The 20,147-nt window shown below is 52.1% G+C and overlaps 7 protein-coding genes and 1 non-coding gene across 8 annotated transcripts; 4 read left to right on the forward strand and 4 right to left on the reverse strand.

Annotated features, from left to right (window-relative positions):
- Window positions 1-3,364: 3,364 nt before the first annotated feature.
- J4E88_001790 (uncharacterized protein) lies at window positions 3,365-7,855 on the reverse strand (the record flags this gene model as incomplete). Its single annotated transcript, XM_049395459.1, has 3 exons — window positions 3,365-3,858; window positions 3,911-7,399; window positions 7,450-7,855. The coding sequence occupies 3 exons, from the start codon at window positions 7,853-7,855 to the stop codon at window positions 3,365-3,367; spliced, it is 4,389 nt and encodes a 1,462-aa protein (XP_049259323.1).
- Window positions 7,856-8,092: 237 nt separating this feature from the next.
- Window positions 8,093-8,827, forward strand: J4E88_001791 (uncharacterized protein; the record flags this gene model as incomplete). The annotated part of the gene is made up of 4 exons (XM_049395460.1): window positions 8,093-8,164; window positions 8,224-8,240; window positions 8,292-8,497; window positions 8,553-8,827. The coding sequence occupies 4 exons, from the start codon at window positions 8,093-8,095 to the stop codon at window positions 8,825-8,827; spliced, it is 570 nt and encodes a 189-aa protein (XP_049259324.1).
- A 195-nt stretch (window positions 8,828-9,022) lies between these two features.
- On the reverse strand, window positions 9,023-10,484 carry J4E88_001792 (uncharacterized protein; the record flags this gene model as incomplete). Its single annotated transcript, XM_049395461.1, has 4 exons — window positions 9,023-9,761; window positions 9,816-10,080; window positions 10,258-10,387; window positions 10,476-10,484. 4 exons carry the CDS (start codon window positions 10,482-10,484, stop codon window positions 9,023-9,025), a joined length of 1,143 nt encoding a protein of 380 aa, XP_049259325.1.
- A 506-nt stretch (window positions 10,485-10,990) lies between these two features.
- On the reverse strand, window positions 10,991-11,062 carry J4E88_001793. Its single transcript has one exon. It is a non-coding gene; the product is annotated as a tRNA-Arg (tRNA).
- Window positions 11,063-11,984: 922 nt separating this feature from the next.
- On the forward strand, window positions 11,985-13,495 carry RPT5 (26S proteasome regulatory subunit 6A; the record flags this gene model as incomplete). Its single annotated transcript, XM_049395462.1, has 3 exons — window positions 11,985-12,295; window positions 12,377-12,792; window positions 12,840-13,495. The coding sequence occupies 3 exons, from the start codon at window positions 11,985-11,987 to the stop codon at window positions 13,493-13,495; spliced, it is 1,383 nt and encodes a 460-aa protein (XP_049259326.1).
- Window positions 13,496-14,645: 1,150 nt separating this feature from the next.
- Window positions 14,646-17,658, forward strand: J4E88_001795 (uncharacterized protein; the record flags this gene model as incomplete). Its single annotated transcript, XM_049395463.1, has 8 exons — window positions 14,646-14,867; window positions 14,919-15,068; window positions 15,117-15,139; window positions 15,190-15,242; window positions 15,289-15,743; window positions 15,791-16,039; window positions 16,254-17,467; window positions 17,526-17,658. 8 exons carry the CDS (start codon window positions 14,646-14,648, stop codon window positions 17,656-17,658), a joined length of 2,499 nt encoding a protein of 832 aa, XP_049259327.1.
- A 416-nt stretch (window positions 17,659-18,074) lies between these two features.
- J4E88_001796 (uncharacterized protein) lies at window positions 18,075-18,689 on the reverse strand (the record flags this gene model as incomplete). The annotated part of the gene is made up of 2 exons (XM_049395464.1): window positions 18,075-18,157; window positions 18,209-18,689. 2 exons carry the CDS (start codon window positions 18,687-18,689, stop codon window positions 18,075-18,077), a joined length of 564 nt encoding a protein of 187 aa, XP_049259328.1.
- A 377-nt stretch (window positions 18,690-19,066) lies between these two features.
- On the forward strand, window positions 19,067-20,008 carry ECHS1 (putative enoyl-CoA hydratase, mitochondrial; the record flags this gene model as incomplete). Its single annotated transcript, XM_049395465.1, has 2 exons — window positions 19,067-19,205; window positions 19,278-20,008. The coding sequence occupies 2 exons, from the start codon at window positions 19,067-19,069 to the stop codon at window positions 20,006-20,008; spliced, it is 870 nt and encodes a 289-aa protein (XP_049259329.1).
- Window positions 20,009-20,147: the final 139 nt, after the last annotated feature.

Below are 20,147 nucleotides of genomic sequence, written 5' to 3' on the forward strand. Positions count from 1 at the left end.
CCCAATCACGCAATCTCTATGCTTCGGAGCTCAACATCGGACAGCGCGGACTCATGTTTTCCGAACGCCACACTGCGGTCACATAAATGCCGGCATTAAGCCACCTATGTTGTCTGAGTACCAGTTTCCCACTTGCGTAATCAAAATTGATCGCCTACCAAAGCATGTGCGAGTCCGTCCTTCGCGCTCTCATCTCAGAAAATCACAAAGGGTACAAGCATGCTCTGCATGTGTTGAGATGGTCCGGCTGTGGATATATAAAACGCGACATTTGTTCGCTTTCACTCCTCATCCACCAGCTTCTCTCTTCTTTACCAAAAGAATCGAGTGTAGTGTTTATGTGCGAGTTCGCCTTCCTTGCCTTTACACCAAAATACCGCGACGAGTTACCATGTGTTGCTGCCCTTTCTTCGAGGCGCCAAAAAACCTTGGTCACATCAAACACATGGTGCTGTCTCTGATCGGCACGCGACAAATGCATAGGAACCGCTGTCTGAGTCCGAAAACATTTTCTTCTTTAGACAACTACATTACTCCCAGATTTCAAAAAACGCATTCATTCGTTTCGATGTCGGCGGCAGACGTTTTCCTGTCTCTTCTACAAGACCTAAGAAGTCCGCAATCAAAGGATAGCAGACACCAGACATGTCGGCGTTCGTCGAAAGGCCGAAAGAATATTTCACCAGTTCTCATGTCTTCTGTCTCTCTGGCGAGCGATACAGTTAGACTTCCTGTCTCTACTGCCTGGCATCGTGTATAAAACTCGCGGAAATCTGTCTTTCCTTGTCTTCTCCATCATATTACCTTGGTCCCCAAAGAAGGATCAAACTTGCCGGGCAACCTAACGATGTTTTGCCGTGCTTTGTCTTTCAAAAACAAGTTACCCAATGTATCATGATTCTAAGCACTCGTTCAGCGGTCTCAAACTTCAGAGAATGGTCAAAATGAGTTGGCGTCTTGGGCGTCGTGTATAAAACCTCACATCAATGGACTCTGCTCCTCTTCTTCATGGTACTACCTTATTGTCTAAAATTCTGAGCAATTCCGAGCGATGATCTGCCTCACTTCTCTTCCAAAATGTGGATTGAATCGAATCATGATTCGAGCACTCTTCCAACGGTCTCAAACTCCAAACACTGTTCGATATGACATGACATCACGGACGTCGTATACAATACCTTGTGCCGGTGGACTTTACTCTTCTTCTCCATTACTCCCCTTTATTTTCCAAAAGCGACGAGATCTGCCAGCATGGTCTGTTGTGCCTCTTCTTTCTAAAATCAGACTCAAAATACGGAATGATTCGGAGAAGCGCTCTGGCTGTCTGAAACCTACCAGATCAGATAGCATAACTGCGCGGCTTACTAAATCAGCGCATTATGTAACACACGAAAAGTCTCGAGTTCGACCTACCATGTTCTCGTAGGACAAGTTTTGCTACACCAACTTCACTGTTTCAAAAACCGAAAAAACCGGAGTTACCCCAGGATGAGAGATTTCCGGTTCTGGCTCATGGTATGCATATGTGTACATATAAACCACCACTTGATCCGCTGCCTTCTGTTCCTTCTATACTTACTCGATTTTTTACATTCACCAAAAGTACCCCTCAGAGATGCCATGAGACCAGCTTTCTGCCCTGTCTTTACCTCCAATATCAAAAAAGGATAAGTCAAGCGCCATGCTGCTTCTCTGCATCCAGGTCTTTCTCCAGGCCTACATGAAACAGCTCTGTACTAGCTCGTAGCAGGGCTACGGTATATAAACGACTACATGCACTGCTCCATGCTCTTCTTCCATCCACAAAATTGTTTGTGTTCTCCAAAATACCGGGGCCTTCGGGACATGAGACCGAGCGCTCTCTTCTTTCTCCAAAGCCTTGGTCTTTCCTGCTTCAGAATCTTAGTCCACAGGACCAAAAACCTAAAGCAACACTGGGATGGTTGTGGCGCTGTTCTCGACTCATTCACATAAGATGAAAAGTACCTCCAAAATACAGCAGCGGCTGGTTTATGAGAGATGTGTGCAGTGCGACGGCGCCAACCATACCTAGGTATATAAAAAGTCTCCAGCTTTGCTCCCTCTCTTCTTCTATCTACCGCAATCTTCTGAGTTTACCCAAAAACTCCTTGTTCAACTTCGATGGGCCGGAGTCTTCCTCTGTCTCCAGAGTTACACTCAAAAATCCAGGAAAACTGTTGATGTCGTTTCTCCGAACCAAAACCTCCCTTTCGAACTACCAAAAGCCATGGATATCATCTGGGATGGTGCCGTGCGCTGTCCTGCGCCTTCCTACACACTTCGTGCCTGCCTTCAAAATGGATACTGACGTTTCCATGAGACCTGTCCACGGTTTACCAGTCTATAATCCAAATGCGCTAGACGGAGACGCAAATATAAACACCTCCTCCCTTCGCCCACCACTGTTCTCTCATCCACAGACTTCTTGTCATCCACCAAAAAGAAAATCTAACCGATGTCATGGTCTGAGTCTCCCCGTTTCTTTCCTCAAACCTATGGGAAAACGCAACATGCCGTCTTCCTGCGCCAGCAGCTCAAGAAGCGCATACCCGAAAACTACTTCTTATTCCCCAAATGAGAGATGATGACACATCATGAGACGGACTCTTTCCCTCTGTCTTCTCCAAACGTACATCTTCAGTATGGATGTTGTCTTCCCGCGCCCAAACTCGACAAGAACACTTACAACATCTTCTTGTCCATCAAAATGACTATTCAAGCTCTAAATGATCTGAGTCTTCCCTCCTGTGCTCTCTCTACAGCATACGAAACGCAATGAACACCAGTGCATGTCGTCTTTCTGCGCAAAAGCTCAGAAGACTCGGTCGCAACAAGATATGAAAGTTCTCCTGCTCTTCTCCAAAATGATATCTTGAAGCAAAGATGATCGGAGTCTCTCTGTGTTTTCTCTCAAAACATAAGGCATCACCAAAAAATGATTTCTTCCTGTGTTGTGTCTCAAAAAGAAGACGAAAGCCTTCATGTCTTCTCTCTCCTTTCGAGCCTTTAAACGAACAAAAATTGAGCTAAACGAGTATATGGTCCTGCGGAGATCGCTGGTCCTCTTAGACAACAAAATGAGACTGGGAGAGGCCATGAGAGCATCACAACCACATCCAACCACATCACCAAGCCAAGGTTTGAGCCAAAAATGTGCATGCCACTCGGGCGATGATCCATCTGGTATCTTTCGTCTCCCTACATCTACCCTTCAACTCATCGCAACCCATCAAATAAGAACTAAACACAAAAAATTACGCCAATTTATGCAATACCCCATCCTTCCCTCCCCATATCATGCAACCCATCTTCGAATCTTTTGCTTTGGCCTAGGTTCTCCACGTTAAACCACGACCGCATCCTCCTCATCCTCATCATCAAACTCCTCATTCACCTCCTCAGGAATAAGCACATTCTCCGGCCTATCATCATCCTCATCCTCATCCTTGCCCCCACCATTAGCCTCCCCCATCGTAACCTCCCTCGTAGGCATAACGCCCCCATTCGCCTTCATAGCCTCGACCTTCGCCTTGGTCATCTCATACACATATTTGCCCAAATGCTCTACATCCTGCATTTCGGCCTCACCCTCCACAGGCGCGGTTTGCTCGGCAGGTCGTTGTGTTTCGCCGAACATTTCGTCGGTGACGAGCGTGAGTTTGTCGGGGCGTTGGAGGAGGATGTCGAAGGCGGGTTTGAGCTCGAAGACGGATTCGAAGACGGAGCGGCGGCCGAGGATGTAGAGGCCCAGACGGGCGCGCGAGAGGGCGACGGTGAGGCGGCGGATGTCGCGGAGGTAGCCGATTGCGCGGGTGCGGACTAGGGAGAGGATGATGTCTTGAAAATACGTTAGTACACATCGAGGTTAGAGAGGTTGGGTAGTACTTACAGTCATTCTGCTCACCCTGGTACTTGTCCACCGTCGCGACAATCTTCGGGCGACCGAATAGCGGGTTGTTCTTGCACTTGTGGCCCAATACGTCGTTGATCAGACTCTTCTGTCCAGCATACGTGGTCAAGATAGAAATCTTGCTCGCTGGATAACCCAGTAGACGCATGTACATGAAGAGCGCGACTGCGTACTCGGCTTCGCCCAAATTGATCATCCAGTGCGGTGTGGGTTGGTCTTCACCTTTGCCCTTGTAGTCCTGGACATCGATGAACTGGTACTCGTGCTTGAAACCTGGGTTGGCGATCTGGAACTCGGGTTTAGATAGGACGGAGGGCAGATTCGACAGTGAGGGGTAGCGCCACTTGTAGAGTTCGGCGATGGACGGGCGAGCACGACCTTGCTGGTCGAGCATGATGGTCGGTACACCGAGACGGACGAGGCGTTGGAAGAGGGATTGCTCCAGATTGGCGTACTGGCGGAAAGCGAGGTTTTGGATGACGGGCGAGTTCTGGAGATGGTCACCACAGAGGACGATGCGCTGTAGAGGGAGTTCGCCATCCTTGGGGTTTTGCAATGCGAGGGGGATGAAGTTCTCGATCTCGGTGATCTGAGCAGCCTCTTCCATGATGACATTGTCGTAGTGGAAGCCTAACGAAGCAATCTCTTGTCTCCGCATAGCAGCGTGTGTCGATGTCATGGCAATGATACGGGCCTCCTTGATCAACAGATAGTTCGCCTTGTCCCGCGGGTTCCGCAGGATCTCAAACGGACGGATGTCCTCAAGCTCAGTGAAGATCTTCTCGACATGGCGATAGCAGCCTTGCGCAATCTCAAGGATTTGCTCGCGATCTGCTGCTTGAGGGAAGAGAGGTTGCGGTGCGTTTGAGAAGTAGTCTCGGAATGGGAACTCAGTGATTATCTGGTCAACACTTGTGTCCTCGGTCGTAACACTATCCCAGTATTGCGTCCATGCTGGCTTCACATATACAAGGTTGAAGTAATCTGCAGTCTCGCACGAGCTACCATGAGCACCGGGCGCATTGAAGTTCTTCGCCAACCGATCGACTTCAGACAGATAGTACTGCCCTCTCTCGAGGAACGACTCTACACGTCCATGCTTGCTGTAGCTGACATCAGTCTCAAGGTCCTCTTCACCATGACCCAGACGCAGAAGATGACGCTCATCGATGTCAAGCGCAGTAATCTTTTGGAAGAGCTGGTTAAGCGCCTGATTACTGTGCGCGACGAGCAAAGTCCGCTGGTCCGGGAAGTTGTGGTATAGATTGGATATAATTTGGGTCGCAACGTCCGTCTTGCCGGTACCCGGGGGTCCGAGCACCACCGTGAGACCAGGTTGTGTGCCCGAGGTGATAGCTTCAATTTGGGCAGGTGTAAATCTGACCGCATTCAGCCTCGGCGCATCTGCAGGGTATGGTCCCATGTTCGGCGGTTTGTACGAGGATACGTGAAGCGATTCATGCAGAGGTTGTGCAACCACTTTCTGGTCGCGACGCCGCTTTTTGGATGCTCGAGGAGGTGCGATATTTGGTTCACCTGCAGCAGGGTACTCCACAACGTATGGAGGCCCAAACGATGTCTGTGCGTCCTCGTGGGGTTCGATAGACTTGCCAGGCATTGCCTCGATCAGGTGCTGCCAGTCCAAGAAGGTATCCCGGAAATCTATCTTGTTCAATCGGTTAGGAAGGCGCTTGTACGTCGCCGATGCAGGATCACCATATCCTAAGAAGACCTCTTGGAGCCAAGATGGCGCCGGGATGTCTGAGAGGGTCAGGCGCTTAATGGATTCTAGAATAGGCAGGAAGTTGTTTTCCCGTCCTCTCCGACGGACAATCATGTTGATGTGCTCGTAAACGTCTGGCCTTCCTTCGGCAGTTTGATCCATGTCGGTCTGGTACTGCTTCGCGTCGATATTGACAAGAAGTCGTCGTTGGCGCACCCGAGGTCCAAAGCCGTCGTCGCGGCCTTGATCGCGCAGAGGCCGGCCTTTGTCGTCCAGGACTTGAACCACCTGGGCGCATCTCATTCGGTGCAAGCCAAGCTGTTCTCCAGTTGTGACATCTTCGCGGTGACCATTGCGCATGGGTACGTCGTCTTTGCCCTCAACAGCAAGGAGGAAGACAACATCATCCGGTCTTAGTTGTTCCCAATCCCTTCGTACTGGGTGTTGCAGGCGACTGACGTCCAATATGATCTCGGCACGAACGTATGCTGGGTGCTGCTCGCCTACCTTGGAAGGTGCTACGTCGACGATAGCAGGCTTCATGATAGGGAGTGACATCTTGGAAACGCCACCGAACTTGGTGTTGACGCCTTTACCCTTGGGCTTCACGCGCTTGACCACGTCCTCCATGTCCTTTCGGATACCGTAGAAGGATTCGGCGCGGTACAGGATGAAGGATCTCCACAAGAAGTCGCCCATGGTCAGGTACTGAAGGTTCAGCTTGGGTATAGCGAGTGGTCTTGATCCGTCGTACGACTCGTTTCGCAGGAAAGTGGTCTCGTAGAGAACCTTCTCTGTTGGTAATACGGGCATCTCGCGGACATTGTCTTTGAAGGTCGGTCGCTTTTCTACAAGCGCAATCAGGGTCTCCATGTAGAAAGCTCGATCGCGCACCAGGTAGGTAGAGGCGGGGTACTCTGTTCGTAGGCCCATGAGAGAGCAAAGCTCAACGAGCTCGGTGTCGCTCAGTGTGCGCAAATGGCCATCCAGCTCTTCCCGGTTTCCGATGCTACTGTAGTTCGCCAGGGCCATCAACTGAAGCTTCTCCTGGAAAGCAGCATAGCCCGTCCGTTGCAGCTTTGCTAGAGTGTCGTAATGCTGTTGGTCGTACTCTAGCTTGGACAACTGACGGCCTGTCTGATCCTCGATGGGGAAGTTGGTGAAGTGGCTCAGCAAGTCGAAAAGGTCCCGGAAAAGGCCGTTATCCTCGTCCGTGTACATGGGCGACAACCGAATGGCTGGGAGCATGTTCAAGTCTTGTAGTAGCGTGTTGACATATCTCCTTGTTGGCAGCTGGCTTTGTAGGTCTACCAGAAGCTCCATGAAGCGCTCGCAGTAGGCCATATTGTCCCTAACCTCTTCCCTACTGGTGCTGTTGTATAGCCGGTCGATGAAGTCCAGGAGAAGTGTGTAGATCCAAGAGCGCTCGAATCGTAGCCGAGCCTGTAGCGCTTCGTCGCCAGCATCGAATCGCTTGGATGCGGCCCTCCATGCCTTGCGCAACATGCTGTGTTCCTCGAAGTACTGCTCGCGCACGGCGTCCGAGTGGAGGTTCTGCCATATCGATATGCCGACCAGGGGCGCGCACTCCTTCCGAACAAGACCGCTGTCTAGTGATTGGAAGGCGCCGATGACGAAGGACACGAGCTGTGTTCGGATCTTACTTGGCTGCGACGGGTCTACGGTCATGGATAGTATGCGGCGGAAGAAGGAGGAGAATTCGGCGGGCTTGCTAGCAAAGTGGTCTAGATAACGTCAATACAAGTCGTGCATACTAAGAGTTGCAGCAACTTACCCCATGATGCCAGATTCTCCCTCCTCTTAACATTAACCATAAGCGCCAACAGCAGATGGTGGTAATTCGATGCATCCTCGGTAAAGCCAGGCCACAGATATCTCTCCAGAAGCTGTAGGTTCTCCAGAATCAGAAGCGACGAGTATGCGAAGTCGACATTCTCCAGCTCGTCCCATAGCTCTTTCTTGACCACTTCGGGTCGCACTTTCGGCGTCTTCTTGGCAGTGAGCCAGTTCTTCCTCGCTACCTGCGCGAAATGGTTCTCTCCGTGCAAGTCGGCGACAGTCGGGCGGGCGTGAGCGTTGGACGAGTCGGTCGCATGCGCAGCGGACGCGCCGTCGAGGCCATTTGACATTGACAAGCCCGTGGGCTTGACGTCCTCCATGTCGTCCACTTTCATAGCCATGATCGCAATCGGTGTCGTTGTTGGGCGCACGTGAAGGGGCCGGCGCGCATTGTTGGCGCACGAAGTTGGTCGATGGGTGATGGGGTGTGACGCGCCAAGGAAATAAAAGTAGAGAGAATGGCGTCGCGGGAGCTCTGAGCCACTAGGCCAAAGCCCGCATGCGGCACTTGCCGCCCGTGTGAACCTCACTTCGCGATCCCGCCCAGACATCTCCGCAGTAGAGTCCCCAACACCACCATGTCTGCTCAGGACGCCTATGTCAGGCATCAGGCCGTTGTGCCGGACAAGATTCCCACTGGAGAGTATCCTGTGAGTCAATTGCAGCGCGAAAAGATGCGCAATGGGTGGTGGTAGCTAATGCATGGCAGCTCATCGACAATGACCCGTACGCTTCTCTACGATACCCAACGCATGCGAGTACTGACTGCAGATGAAGACACTTTAAGCGAGTCATTCGGTATGCCCGTCCGTCCGACTGGGCGCAAGGTGCCGCGCTCGGAGCCTTGAGCCCCGGATTGATGATGTACTGGGAGAAGATCTCGCCCTCCATGGTCGGCAAGGGCGGTTTCGCACCCATCATGCGACTGAGCGGTGCTGTCGGTCTTACCGGAGCCTTCGTTTTCGTCTACTCGAGGTCATGCAGTATGTGGAGTCCAGATACAGACAAGACGGGATTGGATACTAACTTCTACGGCAGTGCGCTTCTACGGTGCCCGCGAGAACCGCCGCGAGGTCGAGATGGACATGCGCGAGATGGTCGACAAGGTCAAGAAGGGCGAGTCGCTGTACGGAACCACCGAGATGACCGAGTACATGCAGGGAGTTGCGCACAGGAACTCGCGTTACTCCTCCACATTTTCGCACATCCTCGCATGGCCAAACTTTGTCAACCACCCTTACCACGGCGTGGACACAGCCAAGTACTACCGCCAGGCTGAGTTGGAGCTGGAACAGGAGAGGGGTGGTCGGTAAACATATGATACAAGAGAAGAGAATGGTTTCCTTATAGTGCGGGTGTACATAAGTTCTGATGAACCAGCCATCAAGTTTCAGCACACTACTTTTGGCCGTTGAGAACTGTTCCACACAGACACGACTAGTGATATCCGCGCAGTAACACGATATCTCGATACTTTCTATTTCTTTGATACCCCCTTACTCCCATCCTTAGTTTACAGCCAACCCCTTCAGCACATTCTCTTTTCCAAAATGCCGCATCTTGAACTTGCTAATCCAATCATCCCTATTGATGTACGCTCCACAGATCCTGCGCTTCCCTGTGAAGCTACTCCGTCCATGCAGCACTCGCCAGTTGTCGAAGATGAGCACTCTACCCGGCACAAGCTGTTCCCAATACTCATTCTCCTTCTTCTTGAGTATCGCGTCGAATTTGCGAGCTGCATCGTACCACGTCTCAACTTCCTCGATGGGAAGCTCAATAGATGCTCTATCTGACGTGTTCCACCGGACGCGGAGCAAGTCGCCTGTAGCGGTGTCGTGCTCGAGGACGGGGAAGCCACGGTAGGGTTGTATTGAAATGCCTTCGTTGCCTGAGGCGTGTCCATGGACATTTATTGTTGAGAGAATCTCATATGCTTTGCGGTCGGTTTGCCAGAGTTCGTCCGCAGCTTTGAAGCCATCGACAAGGAGACTTGCACCGCCTTCACCGTCGGTGTGGGAAAGGAGGTGAAAAGCCTGTAGGCCGGCTGGGTCGGAGAAGTAGGTAGTGTCTGTATGTGCTTCTAGTGCAATGTTGGTGTATGCGGTATCCTTGCTCGCTAGGTCGGCCGTGAAGTCGTAGAAGCCGCCGTAGTGCGTTTCCCTAATAAAGGCAATTTTTTCCAGCATCTTCTTCGTGGCCTCTGGGTTCTCGAAAGGCGTCTCATCGACGTAGCAGAATCCGAATCTGCGCAGCCTGAAAAGTAGGTCGTTACTGTTAGGATTCATCGCGTTAGCATACAGAGTCTTTGGTGGATCCGAAGCGATGGATGAGTCCCAGGGTTTGATGTCGACCAAAGCTTGACGCTGTACGGCCTTCAACCTTGCGTTGTTTGTAGCTTGGGAGAGAAAAGGCCCCGAGTATTCGCTTTCATGTCCATCACTCCATTCAATTCTGTGAACCGTCTCAGACCCTCTTGTTTCAGCCGAGTACGACTTGATCGAGATGTCCTCGGGGATGGAAAATGTATCCAGAAGTCGTTGCTTGGTGGCGTCATGCGTGCAAACTTTGCATTGACAATTGTCCCGCAACCAGATGCTTGGTATTAGTCTATCGACAAGGAACATCTTCCCGTCTCGGACTTCAGGGTGCGTCTCGGACTCGGCGCGCTTGTTGAACGCAAAAGGTGTAGCCCCAATTCGCACTCTATATGGGCTTACTTTCCGGATGATGCGTTGTCGACCATATACCCGATCAAGCTCATGGGCAAGTCTCTTAGTCTCAAAGTGTAGTCGCCTGGCTTTGTTCATGTTCTCTACACCAAGGATGGCGTCGAGACCAGGTGTTTCTGGAACCCGCCGTTCAACCTCCTCCTGTTGCGGAGCATCTGTTTGTTTCTCATCTTGCGTATTTTGCTCATTGGCCGTATCAATGGCGGATGACGAGTTAAGGCGAATTGACGCCTAGCATTTTGGTTAGTACTGTGAAAAATGTGGTGTGTCTAGACCAACCTGTAGATATGGTGGGTGAAGCGCGGCACGTCGGGCGAAAGGTGTGGCATGAGCGCACCGGAGTGCTCTTGCCGTAAACATGACACGGATTTGTCCAGCACGAAAGTGAATTAATCAGAATCGCTACACACGAGATACCAAACTCAATAGCATGTAGTGCAACAAAAGAATGTGGTGGGTAGATGGTAAGGATATTCGGATGTCAGGAGCTTAGTATAGCAAGAGCGCTCTCTAACCACCGAACGCGACCTCGGATCTTTGCACCACGACTTAAAGACGGGAGGTTCGCTCAGTCATGCGATTAAGACTATACTAGAATTGGGCTAGCGTGAATTCCAGTGAGTGGCCTCCCGAGGTCGTTGGCATGCCTCATGATCCGAAGAGCGAATTCTGACAAAATGGGAACAAAGGCAAAAAGATGCAGAAAGACGCAAAAAGAAGCCGACCAGACCCCGGCAAAAAGAACGACACCTGTGGGACTCGAACCCACAATCTTTGCCACCGGAAAGCAACGCCTTACCATTAGGCCAAGGTGCCTCGTTGAGGAGTGGATGAAGATTTTGAAAATTTGAACAAATATATCGCGGGGTTTTTGCAGTCCCCTCAACGACAAGCGCAACGACCATACTGCCAGTATACGTATTCTCGAACAGAGCCTTTAGGCCACTATAACGAATAGTAAGTAGCCCTATGTAGGCATCTAAGATATTTATTAACCGACGTTCAGACACCTCGCTTGCATGCGAATGCTCCAACCCATGTGTAGGCGTTGACGCACACGAGATGGTGTGTACCTAAAAGCCCATCGCAGTTGCTTCCTGTTTCCCTCCACAGTACGATCACCTTCATCCTCACATGAATCATCTCGATTCAACACTATCATTGTTGCTTAGCAAACTGAACCTACTCAGCATCATCGTACTAATCGAGGCTCATCTCGAAAAATCCATATCTACCTAACCTATCAACTGTCCCCCATACCGGCACCTCGTACAAGCAAGAACCTAAGCAGGTCTGTAGACTACATCGAACTAAAATCTTGCAAAGTAGGTGACCTAACGTCAACGTAGACTCCAGGGTGTTGAATCTTGTCTATACTTGCGGGCGGGTGTTCGCACAGCTCCTTTCGTATAGAACTGCATGATCTCTAAATTGACACTCTAGTACAATCGCAGTTTCCTTGATCAAGCTGCAAACTGACGGAATGACACTCCCCATCTATCGCGCGTTGTTGCGCGCGACGGATCGGCGTTCACAGACGCCAAGACAATCGGAGCTAGGGTCTCTCACCGTGCACTGGTGCGTACCTTCGTAATCCATAGCTGCCTCTACAGCTCCACATCACCGCCGCACCACAACAACCTCTTTGTCGGCGTCATTCACCACCATCACTCTTGCACCGACCCAGTCATCTCTATCACCCCACACCGCGTAACGTCGCTCTCACAACACCGCCACCATGTCCACACTCGAAGATCTCGACGACCTTGAGCGCCACGAGAAGGAAGAGAAGAAGGACGATGACAAGAAGGACGGAGGCAAGGACGGAAAGAAGGCTGATGGCGATGCAGAGATGCAGGATGCGGAACCAGAGGAGGAGCAGCTCGACGAAGAGATCCTGAACTCAAGCACACGAGACATCGTCGCGCGCAAGCGGTTACTGGAGAACGACATGCGCATCATGAAGAGCGAGTTCCAACGGCTCACACACGAGAAGGCTTCTATGAACGAGAAGATCAAGGACAACCTAGAGAAGATCGAGAACAACAGGTATGTCATCGACGTGATTGCTGTCACCCCGCAGCGCGCTGGACTGAGGCGACTTTGTGGACAACACACTGACATCTATAGGCAACTACCATACCTCGTCGGAAACGTTGTCGAGATCCTTGATCTTGACGTCACAGAAGAGGCGGCTGAGGAGGGAGCAAACATTGACCTAGACGCCACCCGCGTTGGCAAGTCGGCGGTCATCAAGACCTCAACTCGGCAAACCATCTTCTTGCCTCTCATCGGTCTAGTAGACCATGAGAAGCTGAAGCCCGGTGATCTCATTGGTGTGAATAAGGACTCATATCTCGTCCTCGATACCCTACCCGCAGAGTACGACAGTCGGGTGAAGGCCATGGAAGTCGACGAGAAGCCAACTGAGAAGTACACCGATGTTGGAGGTCTTGACAAGCAAATTGAAGAGCTCGTCGAGGCTGTAGTATGGCCCATGAAGGAGGCTGAGCGTTTCAAGAAGATTGGCATCAAGGCGCCGAAGGGTAAGCAACTCATGTGCTCATCTCTAGACATGTGCTAACGATCGTAGGTGCACTGATGTACGGCCCCCCCGGAACCGGAAAGACCCTTCTCGCCCGAGCCTGCGCTGCCCAAACCGACGCCACATTCCTCAAGCTCGCCGGCCCACAGCTCGTACAAATGTTCATTGGAGATGGTGCGAAGTTGGTCCGTGACTGCTTCGCCCTGGCGAAAGAGAAGGCACCTTCAATCATCTTCATCGATGAATTGGATGCCGTTGGTACAAAGCGTTTCGATTCCGAGAAGTCCGGAGACAGGGAGGTGCAGCGAACTATGTTGGAGCTGCTGAACCAGCTGGACGGTTTCGCCTCGGATGACCGTGTCAAGGTACTTGCCGCGACGAACCGAGTCGATGTCTTGGACCCCGCTCTGCTTCGTTCTGGTCGTCTGGACAGGAAGATCGAGTTCCCGCTACCAAACGAGGAGGCCCGCGCACAGATTATGCGTATCCACTCACGGAAGATGACTGTCGACGACGCTGTCAACTGGCAAGAGTTGGCTCGCAGCACTGACGAGTTCGGTGGTGCGCAGTTGAAGGCAGTTTGTGTCGAGGCTGGTATGATTGCTCTCCGGACCGGTCACCAGAAGATCAGCCACGAGCACTACGTCGATGCTATCGCTGAGGTACAGGCAAAGAAGAAGGACACAGTCAACTTCTACGCCTAAGGTGTAGTTTGGTGGTGGTGTAGCCGCTGTATGCGTGCACTCTCATGCCGGGCTTGTAATAATACTTAAACCTTCAGCATAGTACCATAGCGGAATTGACGATTATGAACAACAAGGGTTGAGTTTCAGTTATTTGTTGTGAGTTGATTTGAATATAGCATGAACAGCACATGGCGTCGAGATATTCAGACATCCTACAGTACGTTTACCTCAACCTTGGAATACTGATACAGATCCAGTGGTATAACCGCGCCTCAAGTCTCAAGCATAGCAAAGAGAATGAGCCTTCAAATCAGACTCTGGCCTAGTCTTGGTTCAGAATGGTGATTGAAGATGTACTCTGTTATGTGGAATGATTACAATACCTTCGAGGTGGTTCGCCGGAGAGTCTGGTGCGTCCTCACGTCTCACATCTAGCCAACCCGCCCGCGCAAGGCTGGCAGCTGCCGACATCGTCCGGGATCATCACTCGCACCCGATAACTCAAAGTGACTTGCATGTAGGAAACAACGCCGAGCCACAGTCGCGCTCCTTCCATGCGTTCGACGTCCCTGCATTCTGGCACGCCCTCCCTCTTCCCCTCTGATTGGCCGCCGACCCCACCAAGCGCAACCTCAACCATCCCCGTCTCAACACCAACATGCCAGGCACGTCTCACCCACGCGCAACAACACCACCACCCGATAGGTCGAACTGACGTCTTCGTTCCCTCTCTAGACTCTTGCTATTCAAGATCTGGAGATACTTTCGGTTCTATTAGGACCCTGCATAGCCGCCTCTAGCGGTGGTGCGGTAGTCTACTCAGGGCAGTTCCGTAATGCTGAGAGTAAGGAAGGTAGGTTTCTCTGGTAGGCTGTCTGGGCGCTGTTTGAGCGATCTTCAGAACATGTGGTGAGGGTCATTGGCTCGTAGGTGACGCGAGACACGAGGACGAAGCCATACGCCAGGCTGCGCAGCGGGGTGACCTTGTCTATTGGGCATGCGGGTATGTATGATGACCGAACCGAAGTCGGAATGATGTTGGAGGGACTCGGAATGAGGGCTCATATAACCCCTCCATGGTGTTTGTGGGGTTTCTTTTGTTTTGTTGTCGTTCCTCCCTCTCCTCTCTTGATCATTGCTTCTACTGTCTTGTTGTGAAGTCGCAGCTATGCAGGCTCTCTCAAGTTTTGTTCCAAGTGACCCGTTTCACCAGCTTACGGTTACGCTGTGCCTCGTTGGTGTGTTCCTTACGGTTGTGTTTGCTCTGGCGTTCAGACCGAAGAGCAAAGATCAGGCGCCGAGCACGTTCGAAGCATACCTCAAGTTCATCTATGGGTGCTTTTTGAAGCCTCATACTGGAGACGGATCTGGAAGCCAACAAGATGCTTTGGTGCGTTTGAAGAAGGGACAAAACTTGGAATCTGTCTGACCAAATGAATAGGAAAGCTTCTACAAAGCTCAAGCCGACGTCTACGACGCTACCCGACTCAAGCTTCTTCGAGGTCGTGAGGATATGCTGGGACTGGTCGCTGCGCAGCTCAAGCACCGTACCGAAGCGGGCCTAATCTCGCAACGACCAGTCTGGGTTGATGTACGTGACAGTAGGCTTGGATTATGGTCGATGTGCTAATGATCGCAGATTGGCGGAGGAACTGGTCACAAGTAAGTATGCAGTAGCCAACACTAAGACTACCTTGCTAACAGATTCTCAGTGTTGAACAGATGAACACATTCGTTCCCGTGGCAAGCTTCTTTCGCGCAGTTTGTAAGTCAGAAGGAATCAGCCCATAAAGCTTTCCTGACACACGCAGATGTCGTCGACCTCTCCCCCTCCCTCTGTGAGATGGCCCGGAAAAGGTTCGCCCGTCTCGGTTGGACAAACGTCAAGGTTATCTGCCAGGATGCGCGCGCCTTCCGCCTCCACGAACACGAACCGCAAGCATACGAACGCAAGGAGATGATCTCCAAAGAACAAACCGTTCGCGACCTCGACGAGAATGCGGATGCAGGTGGTGCTGAGCTTGTCACTATGAGCTATGCTCTCAGCATGATCCCCGAGTTCTACCCTGTCATCGACTCAATCGATAGCCTGATGAGCCCCAACGGTGTTATCGGTGTCGTCGACTTTTACGTACAGAACCAGGTCGACTTCATGGGTAGGAACTACATGGGTGGTGCTATTGATCGTCACTGCATGTGGATCTCACGTGTGTTCTGGCGGACGTGGTTTGAGATTGACCGTGTCAATCTCGAGCCTGCACGACGGGTATGTCAAATCCACATCAAATAAGCATAGCTTCTAATAACTCGTAGGACTACCTGGAGTACCGCTTTGGTACAGTCCTTAGTATCAACGCTCGCAACAACTTCTTCGGCACTGGTATTAAGCTCCCCTACTTCATCTGGCTCGGTTGCTCGAAAGATCACGGCGCTTCTACCCAGAAGCTTGCTGAGATTGATGCCGCCGCCACCGAATCGCCCTACCTCACGGCTCTCGACCTCCAGACAGGAGCTACACAGACTGACGTCGAAGTCCACTCAAAGGCCTACGAGTCGGCAGTGGTGAACCTACAATCCAGCCTCCCTCTCCCGGCAACATGGTACCAGAACCATCACTGGCGCATCCACTACGACTCCTCTCTGCCCAAGGGTTAGTTAGCCGTCACGAATAGCTCTTAAGATATCTTGCTAACTTATTACTAGTATGTAGCTCCCTTGCTATGCTTTGCCAACGCGGTGCTAAGACATCTTACTATTCGTGCTAACAGCTTAATAGCACACTCGCTTCAACGACTCATACATCTACGCATTTACCTGGGAAGACGACGTAGCAGACATGCGCCTCCTTAAACCAACCTCCAACGACGTCGTCCTAGCAATCGGCTCAGCCGGCGACAACATCCTCGCCTTTTGTCTCGAAAACTGCCGCCGTGTCCACGCCGTCGACCTCAACCCATCTCAAAACCACCTTCTTGAGCTCAAAGTCGCCGCCTTCACTGCGCTCCCCTACCAAGACGTCTGGAAGCTCTTCGGCGAAGGCAAGCACCCCGACTTCCACAACCTCCTGATCCAGAAGCTCAGCCCGCACCTCTCATCCGAAGCCTTCCAATTCTGGCTGCACAACGGGCCCTCCGTGTTCTCCTCCTCCTCGTCAAAAGGTCTTTACTACTCCGGCGGCTCGGGCAACGCCCTCTCCATCGCAGGCTGGCTCTTCCACCTCCTAGGCATGACCTCGGACGTGCAAAAACTCTGCACAGCCTCCACCCTGAACGAACAACGAGAAATCTGGCAACGCTCCATCAAGACCGTGCTGCACTCCAAGATCCTCACCTGGGCCATCCTCGGCAACGAGAAGTGGCTTTGGAAAGCGCTCGGCGTGCCCCCCGCCCAACGCGCCGTCATCGAAGCGGATTTCAAGAAAACCGACGACTTTGACGAGACAAAGACACCTTCGGTGCCCAAGTCAGATGCAGCAGCAGACTACATGGCGTTCCACGAAGAGCCGTCCGACGACGCGCTAAAGTCGAGTTCTGGAAATGCGATTTACGAATACGTGCTCAACACTTTCGAGCCCGTCATCAACACCACGCTGCTCTCCACCTCAAACCACTACTACCTCCTCACCCTCCTGGGCCACTACACACCAACCTCCCACCCCACATACCTCTCCCCGAAATCACATGTTAAACTCAGTAAACCCAATGCCTTCAACGGTCTCCGCATCCACACAGATGAGATCTCCGAAGTCATCGCTAGAATGCGACCTGGTACACTGACCATTGTCGTCGTGATGGATAGCATGGATTGGTTCCCACCAAGCGGCCAACAAGCGCTCAAACAGATCCGGGCGCTGAACCGCGCGTTGAAGGTAAAAGGGCGGGTTATGCTCCGGTCTGCGGGCTTGGAACCGTGGTATATCAAGGTGTTTGGCGAGTGTGGGTTTGCGGTTAAGAGGGTGGCTGTTAGGGTGCCGGGAAGCTGTATTGATCGGTATGTTTCATCCCCTTTGGATGTCCTGAAGACGTACTTAACTAACTGATGATTGTAGGGTTAATATGTATGCTTCTACGTGGATTTGCACAAAGGAAGTGGGGATTGAGCGCGAGGATGTCAAGGTGGGGTTGCGGAAGGCGAGTTTGGCAGAGTTGAAGCTTGAGGCTCCTGCTTTGCGTATGGAGTAGGGGTTTCTTCTCCTCTTTCTTGTTGTCTCGTGTTTTAGCATGGTGGCTGCTTGTCGTTCTTTTCCTTTTCCCGAAGCTGTTTTCCACATCAGTAGTTGTTGCCAGATACCTAGAATCCTCTCTTTGCACATGTATTCACCTGTGCATGCGTACATAGTACATTGTCCTGATATTAAAGATATAAGCTTCATGGCTTTCCTGCTACGTGTACACATGATATAACATCCAACGCGTTATCGTGGCAGCACCCCCTCCCTAGAGCAACCCCGAGTTGCGCAGTATGAAGCTCGAAGTCTATCGCGGACCGGAAAAAGACGCCCATGCCCAAAAACAGCCGTTGATGGCAACCTGCCCAAAGTTCCAGACCGTTATCCGACGAAGTGAAAGCAGATGGTCAGTCGATCGATCGATCCGACTTAGTTGGCGTTCTGGTACCGAGTCTTTCCGACGGTGAAAGGGACGTAGCGGTACTTGATCATGTGTTGAATCTGTCGTCGCACTACACCAATGTCAGCCATGAACTCATGCGCACATCCCAGCATCAACTTACTCGTCAAGCCAAAAAGAATCAACCAGTAAACGACCAACACAGGCCAGAAGACGGGCAAGTTGAAAATCTCAAACCAGCTGCAGAAGAAGCCAATAGCAATCGCCTTGGTAGTCGAGTACCAGAACTTGAACTCGGGCAGCCTGCGAACAAACGGCCTAAACTCCTGGTCCTCCTTGGTGGGCAGGCCACTCGCATTGCCGTCCTCCATGCCCTCATCTTGCTCGAGCGCGGGGTCGAATTTGGGGGATAGGAAGGCGAGGAAGAGGTTGAGCAGGTAGATGCCGAGCGAGTATGCGACGATGTACCAGCCCTGTGCGAAGAAGATGCGCAGGCCGAAGAGCAGGAAGAGCGTCGCTGTGCCGCCCCATCGGTAGGGTGTGTAGGGCGTTGACTTGTCGAGGTACGTCTGGAACAGGCGCCCGTACTTGGTTGTTTGTGCTGTGACGGCGCTGAAAGGGGTATCTGGCTCGGGCGAGTCCATGGTTGCGTCGCGGCGGGCGTGGGAGGGTGTGTGGTGATGGCGGAGGGGTGAAGTGGGTGCGCCGCGTAGGAAGGCGTGGGTGGGTGAATGCGGAGGCGACGGCTTGTTGAGGGAATCGTGTCAAAAAGTTGAGATGCGTCGCAAGGCTGGGGCTTAGATCGCCGGCGCCCGCCCAGAACGCGCTAGGACCAAGGCAGCGAGTGCCGCTAGTCGCGTCGAAGTGGGATGTTGGTACGGGCATCTTTTGGCGGGCGCGCTTTACCGAGGTGCCGATGCTACCCACTTGTTAGAGCTCTGAGCTCACCTGCTCTCTTTCAATGTAAACACATGTTGCCTGAGCTGGACTCGTAGTCGAAGCTCAATTCTACACACACAAGATGCAGGCGTTACGATCAACACCGAGAGTGGCCTCTCAATTCCGGTCAACGGGTCTACCTAGACTGGCGAGGGGATATGCGACAGAGAGGTCATTCGAGCATTTGCTTGTATCGGTGGCCAGACCTGGTGTTGGTTTGAGTATGTTGCCATCTTCTATTCAACTACCATCATATACTCCTAGAGAGATGTTTTTGGACTAACAACCTCAAGTCCAGATCAACCGTCCCAAAGCCCTCAACGCCCTCTCCACCCCCCTCATCCTCGAGATCAACCAAGCCCTCCGCGACTTCCAAGCCTCAAAATCCATCGGCGCTATCGTCCTCACCGGTTCGGAAAAGGCATTCGCAGCCGGTGCCGACATCAAGGAGATGAAGGACCTTACCTTCAGCGACGCATACGGCAAAGACTTCATAGAGTCCTGGTCCGACCTCATCACATTCCTCAAGAAGCCGCTCATCACAGCCGTCAACGGATACGCGCTAGGTGGAGGCTGTGAGCTCGCCATGATGGGAGACATCATGTACGCGGGGCCCAAGGCCGTGTTCGGACAGCCCGAGATCAAGCTAGGCGTCATACCCGGTGCAGGTGGCTCGCAGCGTCTGACCAAGGCAATTGGAAAGTCAAGAGCCATGGAGGTCATCCTCACTGGCGACAACATCACCGCGCAACAAGCAAGCGACTGGGGTCTTGTCGCAAAAGTGTTCGAGACACCCGAGGAGTGTGTTAGCGGCGCTATCAAGACGGCGGAGAAGATTGCGGGGTACAGCCAGATTGCTGTCAAGGCAGCCAAGGAGGTTGTGAACAAGAGCCAGGAGCTCGGTATTAGGGAGGGTGTGGAGTATGAGAGGAGAGTGTTCCATGGTCTGTTTGGAAGTCAGGATCAGAAGATTGGTATGGCTGCTTTTGCGGCGAAGGAGCAGGCCAAGTGGACGAACAAATAGATGTTAGTAGGGAAGATCAAAGGGAGCGGATGAATGAATTCGCCTTGAATATATCTGTTAGTGCATGCGGTTTCTAAGAGGAGCTGTGTGACGCAGAATACCAAGCTTAGTCTAGCACTCAAAGATGGGCTGTACAACG

Source organism: Alternaria novae-zelandiae (assembly GCF_023758075.1).
Source record: "Alternaria novae-zelandiae strain BMP 2774 chromosome Unknown scaffold_2, whole genome shotgun sequence".
In the NCBI taxonomy this organism is placed as follows: Eukaryota; Fungi; Ascomycota; class Dothideomycetes; order Pleosporales; family Pleosporaceae; genus Alternaria; species Alternaria novae-zelandiae.